We start from the raw sequence: 12482 nt of genomic DNA on the forward strand, positions 1-12482 counted from the left end.
GTTAAGGATGGAGAAAGGAGCTTAGAAAGCAAAACATTCCATGCCGTCTAATAATCTAGAAAAATATATTTTTTGGCCTCACATAACTCACAACTTGCTGGATATAAAATTGCAAGTTATGGTCCAATTTTGCTAAAGTCTTCCATTACAAACTTGATCCATGTGTGCTAATTTTATGAATGATGTCAGGAAAGGTTACATTCTGTAACAACTGACTATATAACTTAAAAAAATCAATTTCAAAATAACAATTTGCTAGAGCATTAAATGCTAATTAAATAGTAGAGGCCTATATATTTCTCTTCTCCCCACATCTTCGTGTCTAGATATTGCAGAGGAAGGAGGTAAACAAATGACTCTCTTTGGAAGGGTAGTTCAAGATCAAATCTCTTATCCCACAGTTCCTCAGATAACCCTATTCTTCCTTTAGGAAAATTATTTCTTACTACACCCTTTTGTAAGTTGACTTGCACACTTGTTGGAGGATGTGGATTTATTTTCCAGTGGCTTCAACCTGTGATGCAACATAACTGTATTATATGTTAAGGAATTTGTCAACATTTCAGAGCTGTTTAGATTTTCTTACTTAATAACAGATTGACTTTTCTTTATTAATTGCAGAGAAATCTCCAGTTTTTCAATATGATGAAAGATATTAACTAATTATAGATCAGTTAACAGACTTCAGTGTCTTTCTCTTCTGATGCTGAAGGTGTCAAACTATGAGAGAGAGACTGCCTACCCAGTCGGGTAAAAAGCGTGCAATCTCTGGGACATTAGCCTTCATGGCGTTCCTTTTTACTTGGCCCAACTTATACCACTTTAATTTTGCAAACTTTTTCTACTATTATTCCTTTGATTGCTAGTGGATTCTATGTTTCTTAGGTGATTTCTTCATAGTGCCTAAGGGAAGAAATTACATCAGAAACCAAAGTAAAAATGAAGCAGCACTCATCTCATAAATGTTATGCTAATAGAAAACGATGGAATAATCACACACTAGTTTAAAAAAAAAAATCATGTGCCAAAACTATTGGGCAAGGCTACCCTCAAATCACATAATTGGAAACTAATAGTTATATATGTGTATAAATAGCTCAAAGTCACTGTTCCACATTGTGTCAGGACAAAATTGAGCATGTTCACATATAAACAGGTAAAAAAGTAGGCTCAGTGTTTAGTGATAAATTCCAGTAATTAAAACAAACAAGAAACTGTTACTCATAATTACCCCGAAGTTTTTGAAGGTTATTCCACTGAGCCTCCTCAAAGTGAGGCTAGCAGGAGCAACTAGCTCTCCTGTAATACTTCTTACTGTCCCCTCTGCGAGCATGGATGCAGAGGATGGGGAAGAACCATCACCTGCTCCTTCTCCTCTTTGGGGCCCCATGGGAAAGTAGGGTTAAAAGCAGTCCCTTAACTCGCAGAAGCATGGAAATGCTATTGCTCCCAGTCCTTATGCAGGCTGCATGAGGAGCAAAGGGAAGGCTCCTTGCCTTCCTGCCCTCCAGAGACTTGTGTAAGGGTCAGGCTGTACCTGGCCCTAAGGTAATTTCAAATGGATATAGCATTCACTTTGTCTTGAAATGTTTAGTGAGTGGTTTCCTTGTGCTTTTAAACAGCTACCACACTCCACTCTAGAGGTGGTTGCATTTTGGTGTGATTTCTGGGTAGTTATTGAAGTACTTTGGGATCTTTCAGGAAGAAATGTGCTACATAAATGTCAGTCATTTAATTGTGCTAAAGGAATTTTTCTGAAGTGAGCTTTCCTTAATCCTAGCTTGTGATCAGTGGTCAGTACTTCCTCGTCCTGATCTCCGTCGTGATGTCAACAGATTTGGACATTCTGCTGTGCTGAGTAACAGGTCAGACTACCCGAGAAAAATAAAAATAAAAATCTTGCTTTGTGTCTACATACTGTGTACTTAAGTGAGCCCATGTACAGACATGTATGTATGCGTTTATAGGGTCACAGAATTTCATCTGGAAACCAGGTTGTTTTGTGATCTTATTTCCTCTTATAGCTTCAACTTGCATCTCTGTGCTGAAGATTCCCAACCTATAACCTCTTGACTCGTCCAGTTTCTTATTTTTAGCTGCCCTGACATATTCTCTTCTGGGACTAGATTAGATGCTGTTGTCATATCATCTCTACAACTTGATCATTCCAAAATTATTTTTCATTTTCCCTCCAGATATTTCTCCTTCTCTTCCCTTCCATGTCTCCATTGTCATCTCTGCTTTTATTAGCTTTAATAGCTCCAGAATGTACTCTTTCCTTACTGTTCCTACTTATATGACCTCTGTTGCATCTTGATTACCTTGTCTTGCTTGCTTTGTAGCCTTCCTCCTGTCTGGCCTCTTCTGTCCTTGCCACCCATGCTATTTAGGCACAAATACAGTTGGGATCCATGTTATTGTACTGGTTATATTTACTATAATAATATCCATATTTTACGTATTTTAAGGAATATGTGCTTTTCTTTTGTCACCTGGAGATTTGTGGGATAGAATTTCAATCAACCTTAATGAATGAAATTTCCGAGAAGTCTCTGGTTTTGGTTCTAGCGCCCTCTCTCTGAGGATGCCTCTCTTAAACACATGAAAGGGGGGAGATTATTTAACAAATGGGAGCTAGTCATGTAATTGCCAGTAACTTTCAAGGGAGTTCAGCCTTTTGTGCCTTTGAAAATCTCACACAAAATAGATAGCAGCTTGACTGGATACTAAATACCTTCTATGCAATGACTTTTGTTACTAGCATTTCAGTGCATGCTTAAGTTTTTTTCTTAATTGGGTCCAAAAATAAATATAGGAAGAAAGGAATTAATTTTTGCCAACCAAATTTCTATTCAGTTCCATTCGTTTTCATATTCTGCATTAACTAGTCATTATTAAAACTAAATTGGTGTTGGTGTGTAAAAGTAGTAGCAATACATATTGATAGTATTGTGCCTAAAACACTGACGTGATCCTTGCCCTCAGGAGCTTAGAAAAATCAATTCTCTAGCTGAATAGTGTTCAGTTTTAATCTGTTAACAAAATGACTCTTTGACTGTTCATTTGCAAAGGGCCACAGCATCATTTTGGATTTTTGTCATGACACTGTAACAGCATGTGATGACATTGTATTGTTTTGACACATTCTCATGTATTGATTCATCAGTACACTGTAGTAACTTCATCTGCCCACCGCTCCTCCACACACACATCTTTCTGGTTGCTGAGTGGAGAAGGATAATATTCCTGCTTTTAACCCCGCAGTCTCGGGGGTCTTGGTGGGGGAGGGAAGTTGTGTGATCCCAGGCTGAGAAGTGATCTGATGCAGTCTATAGCTTAGAAGCCATGGATTAAGATACATTGAACTAATGGAAATCTGAGACACCGCTCTATTTAATGTATCCCTGGACTGACATCCATTGATTTAGTTGGATTTACGTAAGCATGCTAGAAAAGGGCACCTATCCATATACTCTTAAGTGCTTTGTACAGTTATCAAGAGCTGCATGACTGTAATGCAGGTATTTATAGTCTACAAATATATGAACATAACATTTACTTCAATGTTCTTATTTATGTTTAGCACTATGTATATATTTGGAGGTTTCAACAGTCTCCTCCAGAGCGATATTCTGAGGTATACACCAGAAAGCTGTGAAGCTTATGACAATGAGACGTCTTGCTTAAGAGCAGGTCCTGGAGTCAGGTGTGTGTGGAACGCTACCTTTTCTCTGTGTGTCCCATGGGAAATAGCAACAGTAGAGCAACAACAAAAAGTTTTCGAAGAATGTCCTTCTGAGCCAGGTATGTATGCATTACACTTCTCTAACACAGACACATCGCAACAAGTATATTTGCATTAAAAAGATGCACTACCCCCAAAACAAGACACTCCACTGCACACACTTCATCTGAGGGGAAGATGAAAGAACAAACAACACATGATAGATGTATAGTCACGTTGCTTAATGCACTACCAGAATCTGCTCAGATACTATGGTGATGAGCATGGTATAAAAGCATATATAGAACAGACTTCTCCTTTCCAATCTGTTCTCAGATCTTCTCTATTCCTCCTCATATTTTTGTACATTACATTGTCACTAACCAGCCAAAGTCAGGTGCTGCGGGCCAAGATTCTATATGTTGTGCACTTCAGATGTAATCATGAACAAATCAAATGCACTCACACTATTGGGTATGACAAATCTTTTTACTACCACAGTTATAAACTTCAGGTTATTGCTTGAAAATTTTCAGTATTCCAGGAGTTACAAAGGTAAACTAGTAAAAATTCAGGAGCTGGCTCTCCTTGCTCCCAAAAGTAATTTGAATGTGTTCAGTATTTGTTTCTTCTAGCAGTAAACGACATGAGGGTGTGCATTAGCAGGCTGTTGCTACATACCTTGTATAGGAGATGGATCTGTAGACATCTAACAAACAGCTTCGCGTGCCTTCCTGGGAGAGCATGACTTAAATTTTGTTTTGATAAAAGTGGACAGTTTCCAAATTAAATGCTACAATGATAGAAAATGGCTTGAGGGCCACAGACTGCTGCTGAAATGACTGGCAGTTTAGGGGACAGTTAAAACTCCCTATTTTTCTCCTTTAAACATCCATCCAACTCAGACGGTTGCTGTTATCTTTGCTCCTTCATTAACTTTCCCAGTAGTAGCCAGGTGTGGACCATTGTTCCATAGAAACTGACTGAGATTTGTCATTCTGACAGCCACCAACTCTGCTGAGAAGCACCATTGGGAAAGAAGGGACAGGGCCCTGCTGTACTCCTTTGTGCTCACCAGGAGAGGTGGTGTCATCAGATGATTGTTGCTATCATTTTTCAACTGGAGTGTGGAGAGAGGCGCATAGCGTTACCAATCTTTGAGCAGTTTCTTGGAATTGTGTTTAATTCTGGATTCCTTTTATTAAACTTGCTATCAACTCTGTAGTGGCTTATGCCAGTGCCCTTCCAACTCCCAGAATTGATTTTTATGAAACATGCTTCTGTAGTAGATTGCATCTTTTAATTGTTTGAAAACAGTTGATATAAAAGGACAGTCATTTGGGATCTTAGTGTATAAATAAATTACTGCATAAACAGAGGAGATAAATGAGGAAAAAGATGAAGTGCAAGATATAAACTTCATATGAAATTCCCAGATGAGTTCCAGGATTTCAGAAAAATGTGCCTGCATTTGCACACCTAAATTGCCTGGTTAGATGTCCATTTGTCATTTGCACACATATCTATTGGGTTTGCATGGACAATCTCAATATTTGTGTGTCTTTGTGCATTTAATTGCACTTGCACTTTCCTGAAAATGGCTTAAAATTATTGACAGAAGAAATTAATGGAATTTCCTTCAACTTAGTTAAATAAAAGTAAAAACAAGAAGTCCAGTTTAATTGATAGCTGTCTTTGTTATGTGGCACAGCCATTGGTTATATCATATGTGTAAATAAGTTCTTAGAAGTCTGTCAGGAAATGCTTGTTTTTGGTCATGCATGTTTTTTTTTTTTTCTTTTAATTGTTGTAGACCATGGAAAATGTGATCCGATTACAGACTGCTACAGCTGTACAGCAAATATGAACAGCTGTCAATGGTGCACTGACCAGTGTATCTCAAAGCATAGAAACTGCACAGAAGATCAGGTAAAGGTGTTTAAATTTCACTCTCGAAATGTTAATCTTCCTATGACACTTCAAATGTCAAGAAAACTAATCTGTGTCACAGTTACTTCTATGTATGTGTTTCTGCTGTGTAAGTTAATGTAACTACAAACATCTGAATTTCTTGAGGCGATTCAGTGGCTTTTGGTGGGACCCTTGATCATATTGTACTTCAGCTACCTAAGTAGTGAGGATCCTTAAAAAACGATGGGAAGGGGCGAGTAAAGATAAGAGTATCAGTAATAATATGATTACTTAGTTAGGCATTTGCACATCTTGATAATTCTATTCATAAAGTCAAAAAATCCTGTATTCTTTCCTCATTTTTTATAAGCATGATGTCACAATTGAGTCTTTAAGAGGAACTTGAGCATGGTGAGGGAGGTACTTAGCATGCCGGTTTGGGGAAGGAATTCTGAACATGAAACATTGTTTGGAAATATTGGTTCTTCAATAGACTTAATTTGTTGCGCCTTCTACAGAATTATAGTGGTGTTCCTTGTGACTGTGAACAGATGTAAGAAAAACACTTAAACATGCCATGTGTTTTAGGTACCCATTACTGAGTATAATAAATGCCCCAAGGATAACCCAGCATATTATTGTAACAAAAAGACAAGTTGTAAAAGCTGTGCCATGGATCAGAACTGTCAATGGGAGCCCAGGAATCAAGAGTGCATAGCTTTACCTGGTATGTATAGATTGTATTTAAAAACAAATACTAAATCCTTAAATCCAAAAGCATTCTTCATTTTTTCTCCTCCAAATCTATGGTACATTTTTAGAATTAGGGTACGGTAAGGACTGTTCTCTATAATGAGCAATAATTATAATGTTTATGTTAATGTTATGTGAGATTTTCTTTGAAATCCAATTGAAATCTTAGGCTGGCATTTCTGGTCTGTTCATTTCAAATTAGGTATGAACTTTATTATTATTAATAGTAATAGTAATATTTTAGTGAATGAGGAGATTGTAGTTAAGGACCCAGCAAAACAATTCAGATCTTTCTTTCTTTCTTTCTTTCTTTCTTTCTATAATAGTTTCAAAAGATTTTATATCCCAATAAAATCCAAATTTATTCAAGGTTAATTTATCAAAAAATGTGCCTTCCCTTCAGTAGTTGTTTCATGTGAGATTGGTACTGTATTTTTCACTTGGGAATCAAGAGGATGTTATAAAATTAGAGCTGTCAATTTATCACAGTTAACTTAAGTGATTAACGCAAAACAAATTAACTCAATTAAAAAAATTAATTGTGCTTAATCACAGTTGTAATCACACTGTTAAACAATAATAGAATACCAATTTAAATTTATTATAAATATTTTTAGATCTTTTTCTACATTTTCAAATATTTTGATTTCCATTACAACACAGAATACAAAGTGTACAGTGCTCACTTTATATTATTATTATTATGTATTGCAAATACTTGCACTGTACAAAAGAGAAACAAAAAATATTTCAATTCATTTCATACAAGTACTGTAGTGCAATCTGTTTATAATCTGAAAGTACAATTCTAAAATATAGAATATTTTGTTACATAACTGCACTCAAAAACAAAACAATGTAAAACTTTAGAGCCTATAAGTCCACTCAGTCCTACTTCTTGTTCATCTAACCGCTAAGACAAACCGGAAGTTTACATTTATGAGCGATAATGCTGCCCATTCTTTCTTACAATGTCACCTGAGAATGAAAACTGGTGTTGGCATGGCATTGTGGTAGCTGGCGTTGCAAGGTATTTACATGCCAGATATGCTAAGCATTTGTACATCCCTTCATGTTTTGATTACCATTCCAGAGGACATGCTTCCATGCTGATGGTGGGTTCTGTTCGATAACGATCCAAAACAGTGTGTACTGGCACATGTTCATTTTCATCATCGGAGTCAGATGCCACTAACAGAAGGTTGATTTTCTTTTTTGGTGGTTCGGGTTCTGTAGTTTTGGCATCAGAGTGTTGTGCTTTTAAGACTTCTGACAGTATGTTCCACACCTCGCGCTTCTCTGATTTTAGAAGGCACTTCAGATTCTTAAATCTTGGGTCGAGTACTGTAGCTATCTTTAGAAATCTCATATTGGTACCTCCTTTGTGTTTTATCAAATCCGCAGTAAAAGTGTTGTTACATCAAACAACATATGTGGTGTTGTCATCCAAGACTGCCCCAAAACGAAATATATGACAGAATGGGGGTAGAACCATGGAGCAGGAGACATACAGTTCTCCCCCAAGGAGTTCAGTCACTGATTTAATTAACACATATTTTTAACAAGCATCGTCAGAATGGAAGCATGTCCTCTGGAATGGTGGCTGAAGCATGAAGGGGCACAAATATTTAGTGCTTTTGGCATGTAAATACCTTGCAATTCTGTGCTACAACTGTGCCATGTGAACGCTTGTTCTCACTTTGAGGTGGTGTTGTAAATAAGAAGTGGGCAGCATAATATTTCCCATAAGTGTAAACAAATTTGTTTGTCTTGGAGATTTGGCTGAACAAGAAGTAGGACAGAGTGGACTTGTAGGCTCTGAAGTTTTACATTGTTTTGTTTGTGTGTGCAGTTATGTAACACAAAAATTCTACATTAGTAAGTTGCACTTTCACATTAAAGAGATTGCACTATAGTACTTGTATGAGGTGAACTGAAAAATACTGTTTCTTTTTTCTTTATAACAGTGCAAATAATTATCAAAAATAATATAAAGTGAGCCCTGTATATTTTGTATTCTGTTATAATTGAAATCAATACATTTGAAAATGTAGAAAACATCCAAAAATATTTCAATAAATGGTATTCTATTATTGTTTAACAGTACAATTAAAACTGTGATTAACCGTGACTTTTTTAATCTTGTTATTAATCGCAATTACTTTTTTTAATGTTTTGACAGCCCTATATAAAATACTAAATTCTGCCATTTTTTCTTAGTACTTTTGCATCCTGAATACTCCCACAGCTGGATGAAATAGGGCAATCAGTATATTGCCTTGAATTAATACTTTATTTATCCAAAAAATCTGAAAGAGAAATATTTCTTTTCTCCCACCTCCAAAATTGCCAGCTTTCATAATTTCATCATGACTTTCTCAATATGTGGCACTTTTCTTTAGTCCTCAGTGCTTGGAGTCATGTGAGAAGCAAAGTTGTCTGTCTTTCAAGTAAGTTTCTAGCCCTTCTGGTTATGAAGAAAGGCTTGAAAACATGACCAGAATAGATCCTAAAAATTCAAAGAACAGAAGGCAGATAAAAGAACCAAAAATGTATTCATATTTTAAATCATATTTAAGCCAATTTCATGATTTGGGGGGAGTGTCTGACTCAAATCAATTCTTGGGATTGGGAATACTACACCCTACCTTCTATTTTCCCGTTTCAAAGGGCAGATGGCATCTCTCTTCCTCTAGAATTTAGTAGTTTAATATTTAATTTCTTTCAATTGACAAAAATATTAAAAAGGTGCATTTGACATAAACTAGAGACAAATATCCAACTAAAACCAGTAGCCTACCTGCATACGCCAAACAAAACTCCACTCCTGCCAAAAGACCTGCTCCTATCAAGCTCCTCCTTCTCCAAAAGCCTTTTTCAATAGATGTACCTTTTAGCATGGCAGGAAGGTCAGTGAACCAAGCTGTTTTGGATTAAGGGAATGTGTTAAGTGCTGGGCGACCCTCGTGGAGGACACCATCACCATCTGTAAATGATGTTTTTTGAACTGGGGGGGGGGGGGGGGAAAGGTGCGTCATATTTCATTAATTTGCTTCACTTTTTCATAGAAAATATCTGTGGAGCAAATTGGCATTTGGTTGGCAACTCATGTTTGAAAATCACTAACACAAAAGAGAGCTATGACAATGCTAAATTGGCCTGCCGAACTCACAGTGCTCTGCTGGCATCTCTCACAACCCAGAAGAAGGTGGAATTTCTTCTAAAGGAGCTGCAGAGGGTGCAGTCTTTGGTGAGTGTTACTCTCGAATACTACTCTACTCCCTGTGAGTAGCAGAGGTCTGAATGTGGAAGAGTACTTGCTGTGGTACTGTGTGTGTTGTACCAAAATAAAAATGTGCCACTTAGCTCTCAGACTGATTTTCTTTTGAAATTCAACATATCCCATGGCAGCTTTGAAGCGAAACAGTAGAGAATGTAAAAGTGTAAGATAAATATAAACATGCATGATGCATTAAGGGTATCTTTGTATAATAAAATCACATACACACTTCTGATTTGGGTTACAAGACTGCAAAGTGAAGGTGAGTAGTTTTCATGTGAACTCTACATGACACACTAGATTATAAATAAAAATTCCATTGGGGCACTATATATACTTAGAGTAAAGCACTTACATTGTTCAGTTTTGAAAAGTGACTTTATGCGCAGCAGGCCCGCTTGAAATATTCAGTTATACCTGCTTGCTGTAGTGACAAACATTTTTCCCTGTTAGCCTTACAGAGCCAACACAACTAAGAAAGTGATTTGGAATCTATTACTACTTGCACATCAATACAATTGATTTTTTTCAATCAGTTGCACTTGTATAAAGACATTGATGGCAGGTTGCATAGGTGTTGCGAAGGCTGTGACAATAATGGTGGTGCATGGATGTAATTGAGATCCTAGTTTGGCCTGCAGAACCATTGTTATTGATGATGCAGAAGAAGACTGTATCTAAGCTCTCAGAGCTGAGACTGTGCAGTTAGCATTCAGCGATGTTCATTTTTACTGGTAAACTGAAAAGAATTCACGTAATAAGAAATGAAGCAATAAACATGGAACATCATAATACATCATTATTTTTCAGAGCAGAAACATACTTTATGTGTAGAATACGAATAGCTGAAGAAAAAATTTAGTTTTTAAATTGAAATTAGAACATTTTCCTTCTCACTTTTGCTCCACTATGATCTTAAAATGAAACAGTTCAACAGTTATAAGACACCAGGGTGCTCCATTTTGTTCAACCCAGTGTGAGCTACTTTCTGTACAAGATAACAGAAGTCATTTGTGAGACAAGGGAGAGAAACATAAAATACTGTAAAAGTACATGGCTTTCAAACTCACAGCTTTTAGATACCATGATGATGAGTGCTGTATAAATACATAGATAGACTTGATGACTATTTCCATAAGCTCTCTAAAGACACTGGAACTTTTTTTAGAAAAGATGTTGTTCGCTTACCTCTGGTTCCTTTATTGCTTAGAGAGTTGGTAATGATAGAAAATCTACACAACTTTTTAAGGAATCTTTTGGTTTTAGTTTATATTTGTATGTTTTATTGTTTTATCAGGTTTTTGTAATTTCTAAAAATAGCTTTGGTGCAAAGCCACACTGCATCTGGTATTTGAACTCTGTCTTTCAATGATATGCTGCTTTCACTCTAGTAATGACTTTGAGGAAGAGTGCTCACTGATGAAGAGCAGAGGGATTGCAGCTTGCCTGTTTGTAATTCCTCTGAAAACATGTGGCCTGATTTTTCAGAGGTGCTGAGTAACCACATTGCTTCAGTAAGTGTTGCAGGTTTAAGATAAGCAAACATAAAATGTTTTGAAGTAGGTGGATTAGATAAACTATATGTAGCCAGGGTTTTTTTTAAGCTACTGTTACATTCTGCATAACAATCACCCCAGAAACTGCTGTTTCTGATTCTAGCCTTTTACAGTATGCTCATAAGCATCTAAGGCCAACTCTTATTAATTTCACAATTGTTCAGGTTTGGTGTATTATATCTGTTCCGCCTCCTCTCTAGTGTGTAGATTTTAAATAGTTGAAAAAAGCTTTTTCTTTTTTTAAATCTTGCTTCTTTACTGTGTGAAGTAGTAAAATTGTGCTCATTCAATCAAACGTTTATTTTATCTCTAGCCCAAAACTTTGACCCCGTGGGTTGGGCTGCGGAAGATCAATGTGTCGTATTGGTGCTGGGAAGACATGTCTCCATTTACAAACACTTCACTCCAGTGGCTGCCTGGGGAACCAAGTGGTGCTGGATTTTGTGGATATTTAGCTGAACCTTACCAGCAAGGATTGAAGGCAGCAACGTGTATCAACCAAATTAATGGCAGTGTCTGTGAAAGGCCTGGTAAATATGCTGCTGTTGAATCTTTTTTGTGGGGAACTAGTTGAGAAGTATTTTACTTTCTAAGTAATACAAATAAGATCCCACCAGTTAAATTTTCAATGTTTGCATTATGCAGTAACCAAACAGAACAGTTTGAACAATTGTCTTGTTTGGTTATTTTGTACAAGAATCAGGCATTTAAAAAAAAACAGTAGAAGTACAGTGAAACTGATAAGCAATAATTAGCTTTAAAGCTTTCTCCCAATTGTGTATCTGTATGTGACATTCAGGTTAATTATGATATGGAACACTCTTCTTGCTAAAAGAATAAATAAAAGCTATTCTCTATCTGAATTTTTTTGTACATGTTCTCTAGCCAAAGGATAATTTTATTTTTTTCAAAGTTTGAAGTTAATGGAGCAAGACACTGGAAATATGTGTGTTGAAAAATGAGGCTATTTGCTTTTGGAGAAGTCCTCTAGGATTTTTGGAACTGTATATCTTTAAAACAGCTTGGTCTATTAACTTTCCATTTTATATAGTTATTGTGAAGAACAATTAGAGCCTTCTTTTTATTTTTTTTTAGAAAGGCTGGCTGATTACATATCTTTATCCACACCAATGTAAGTCTTCCTTTGTGCTAGTTCAGCATTCAGTCAGAGATGAAGATGTTTGCAGAAACCTTAACTCTGAGTTTCTACTTTTCTAACTAAACAGTCTCAGAACATTTTAACCCAGTGTATAACTAG

The 12482-nt window shown here is 36.4% G+C and overlaps 1 protein-coding gene across 7 annotated transcripts in view; it reads left to right on the forward strand.

The window, feature by feature from the left end:
- ATRN (attractin) overlaps positions 1-12482 on the forward strand; it is a 223408-nt gene that overhangs the window by 87121 nt on the left and 123805 nt on the right. For all 7 annotated transcript variants that reach the window (XM_067533635.1, XM_067533637.1, XM_067533639.1 and 4 more), the window contains exons 11-16: positions 1781-1865; positions 3584-3804; positions 5538-5653; positions 6224-6362; positions 9457-9638; positions 11538-11754. In XM_067533635.1, the coding sequence (XP_067389736.1) occupies positions 1781-1865; positions 3584-3804; positions 5538-5653; positions 6224-6362; positions 9457-9638; positions 11538-11754 (960 nt within the window). The remainder of the gene's footprint in view (positions 1-1780; positions 1866-3583; positions 3805-5537; positions 5654-6223; positions 6363-9456; positions 9639-11537; positions 11755-12482) is intronic.

The sequence above is a fragment of the Emydura macquarii genome, unplaced genomic scaffold, assembly GCF_026122565.2.
Source record: "Emydura macquarii macquarii isolate MOO-44397 ecotype Brisbane River unplaced genomic scaffold, CSIRO-AGI_Emac_v2 contig_3345, whole genome shotgun sequence".
NCBI lineage: Eukaryota > Metazoa > Chordata > Testudines > Chelidae > Emydura > Emydura macquarii.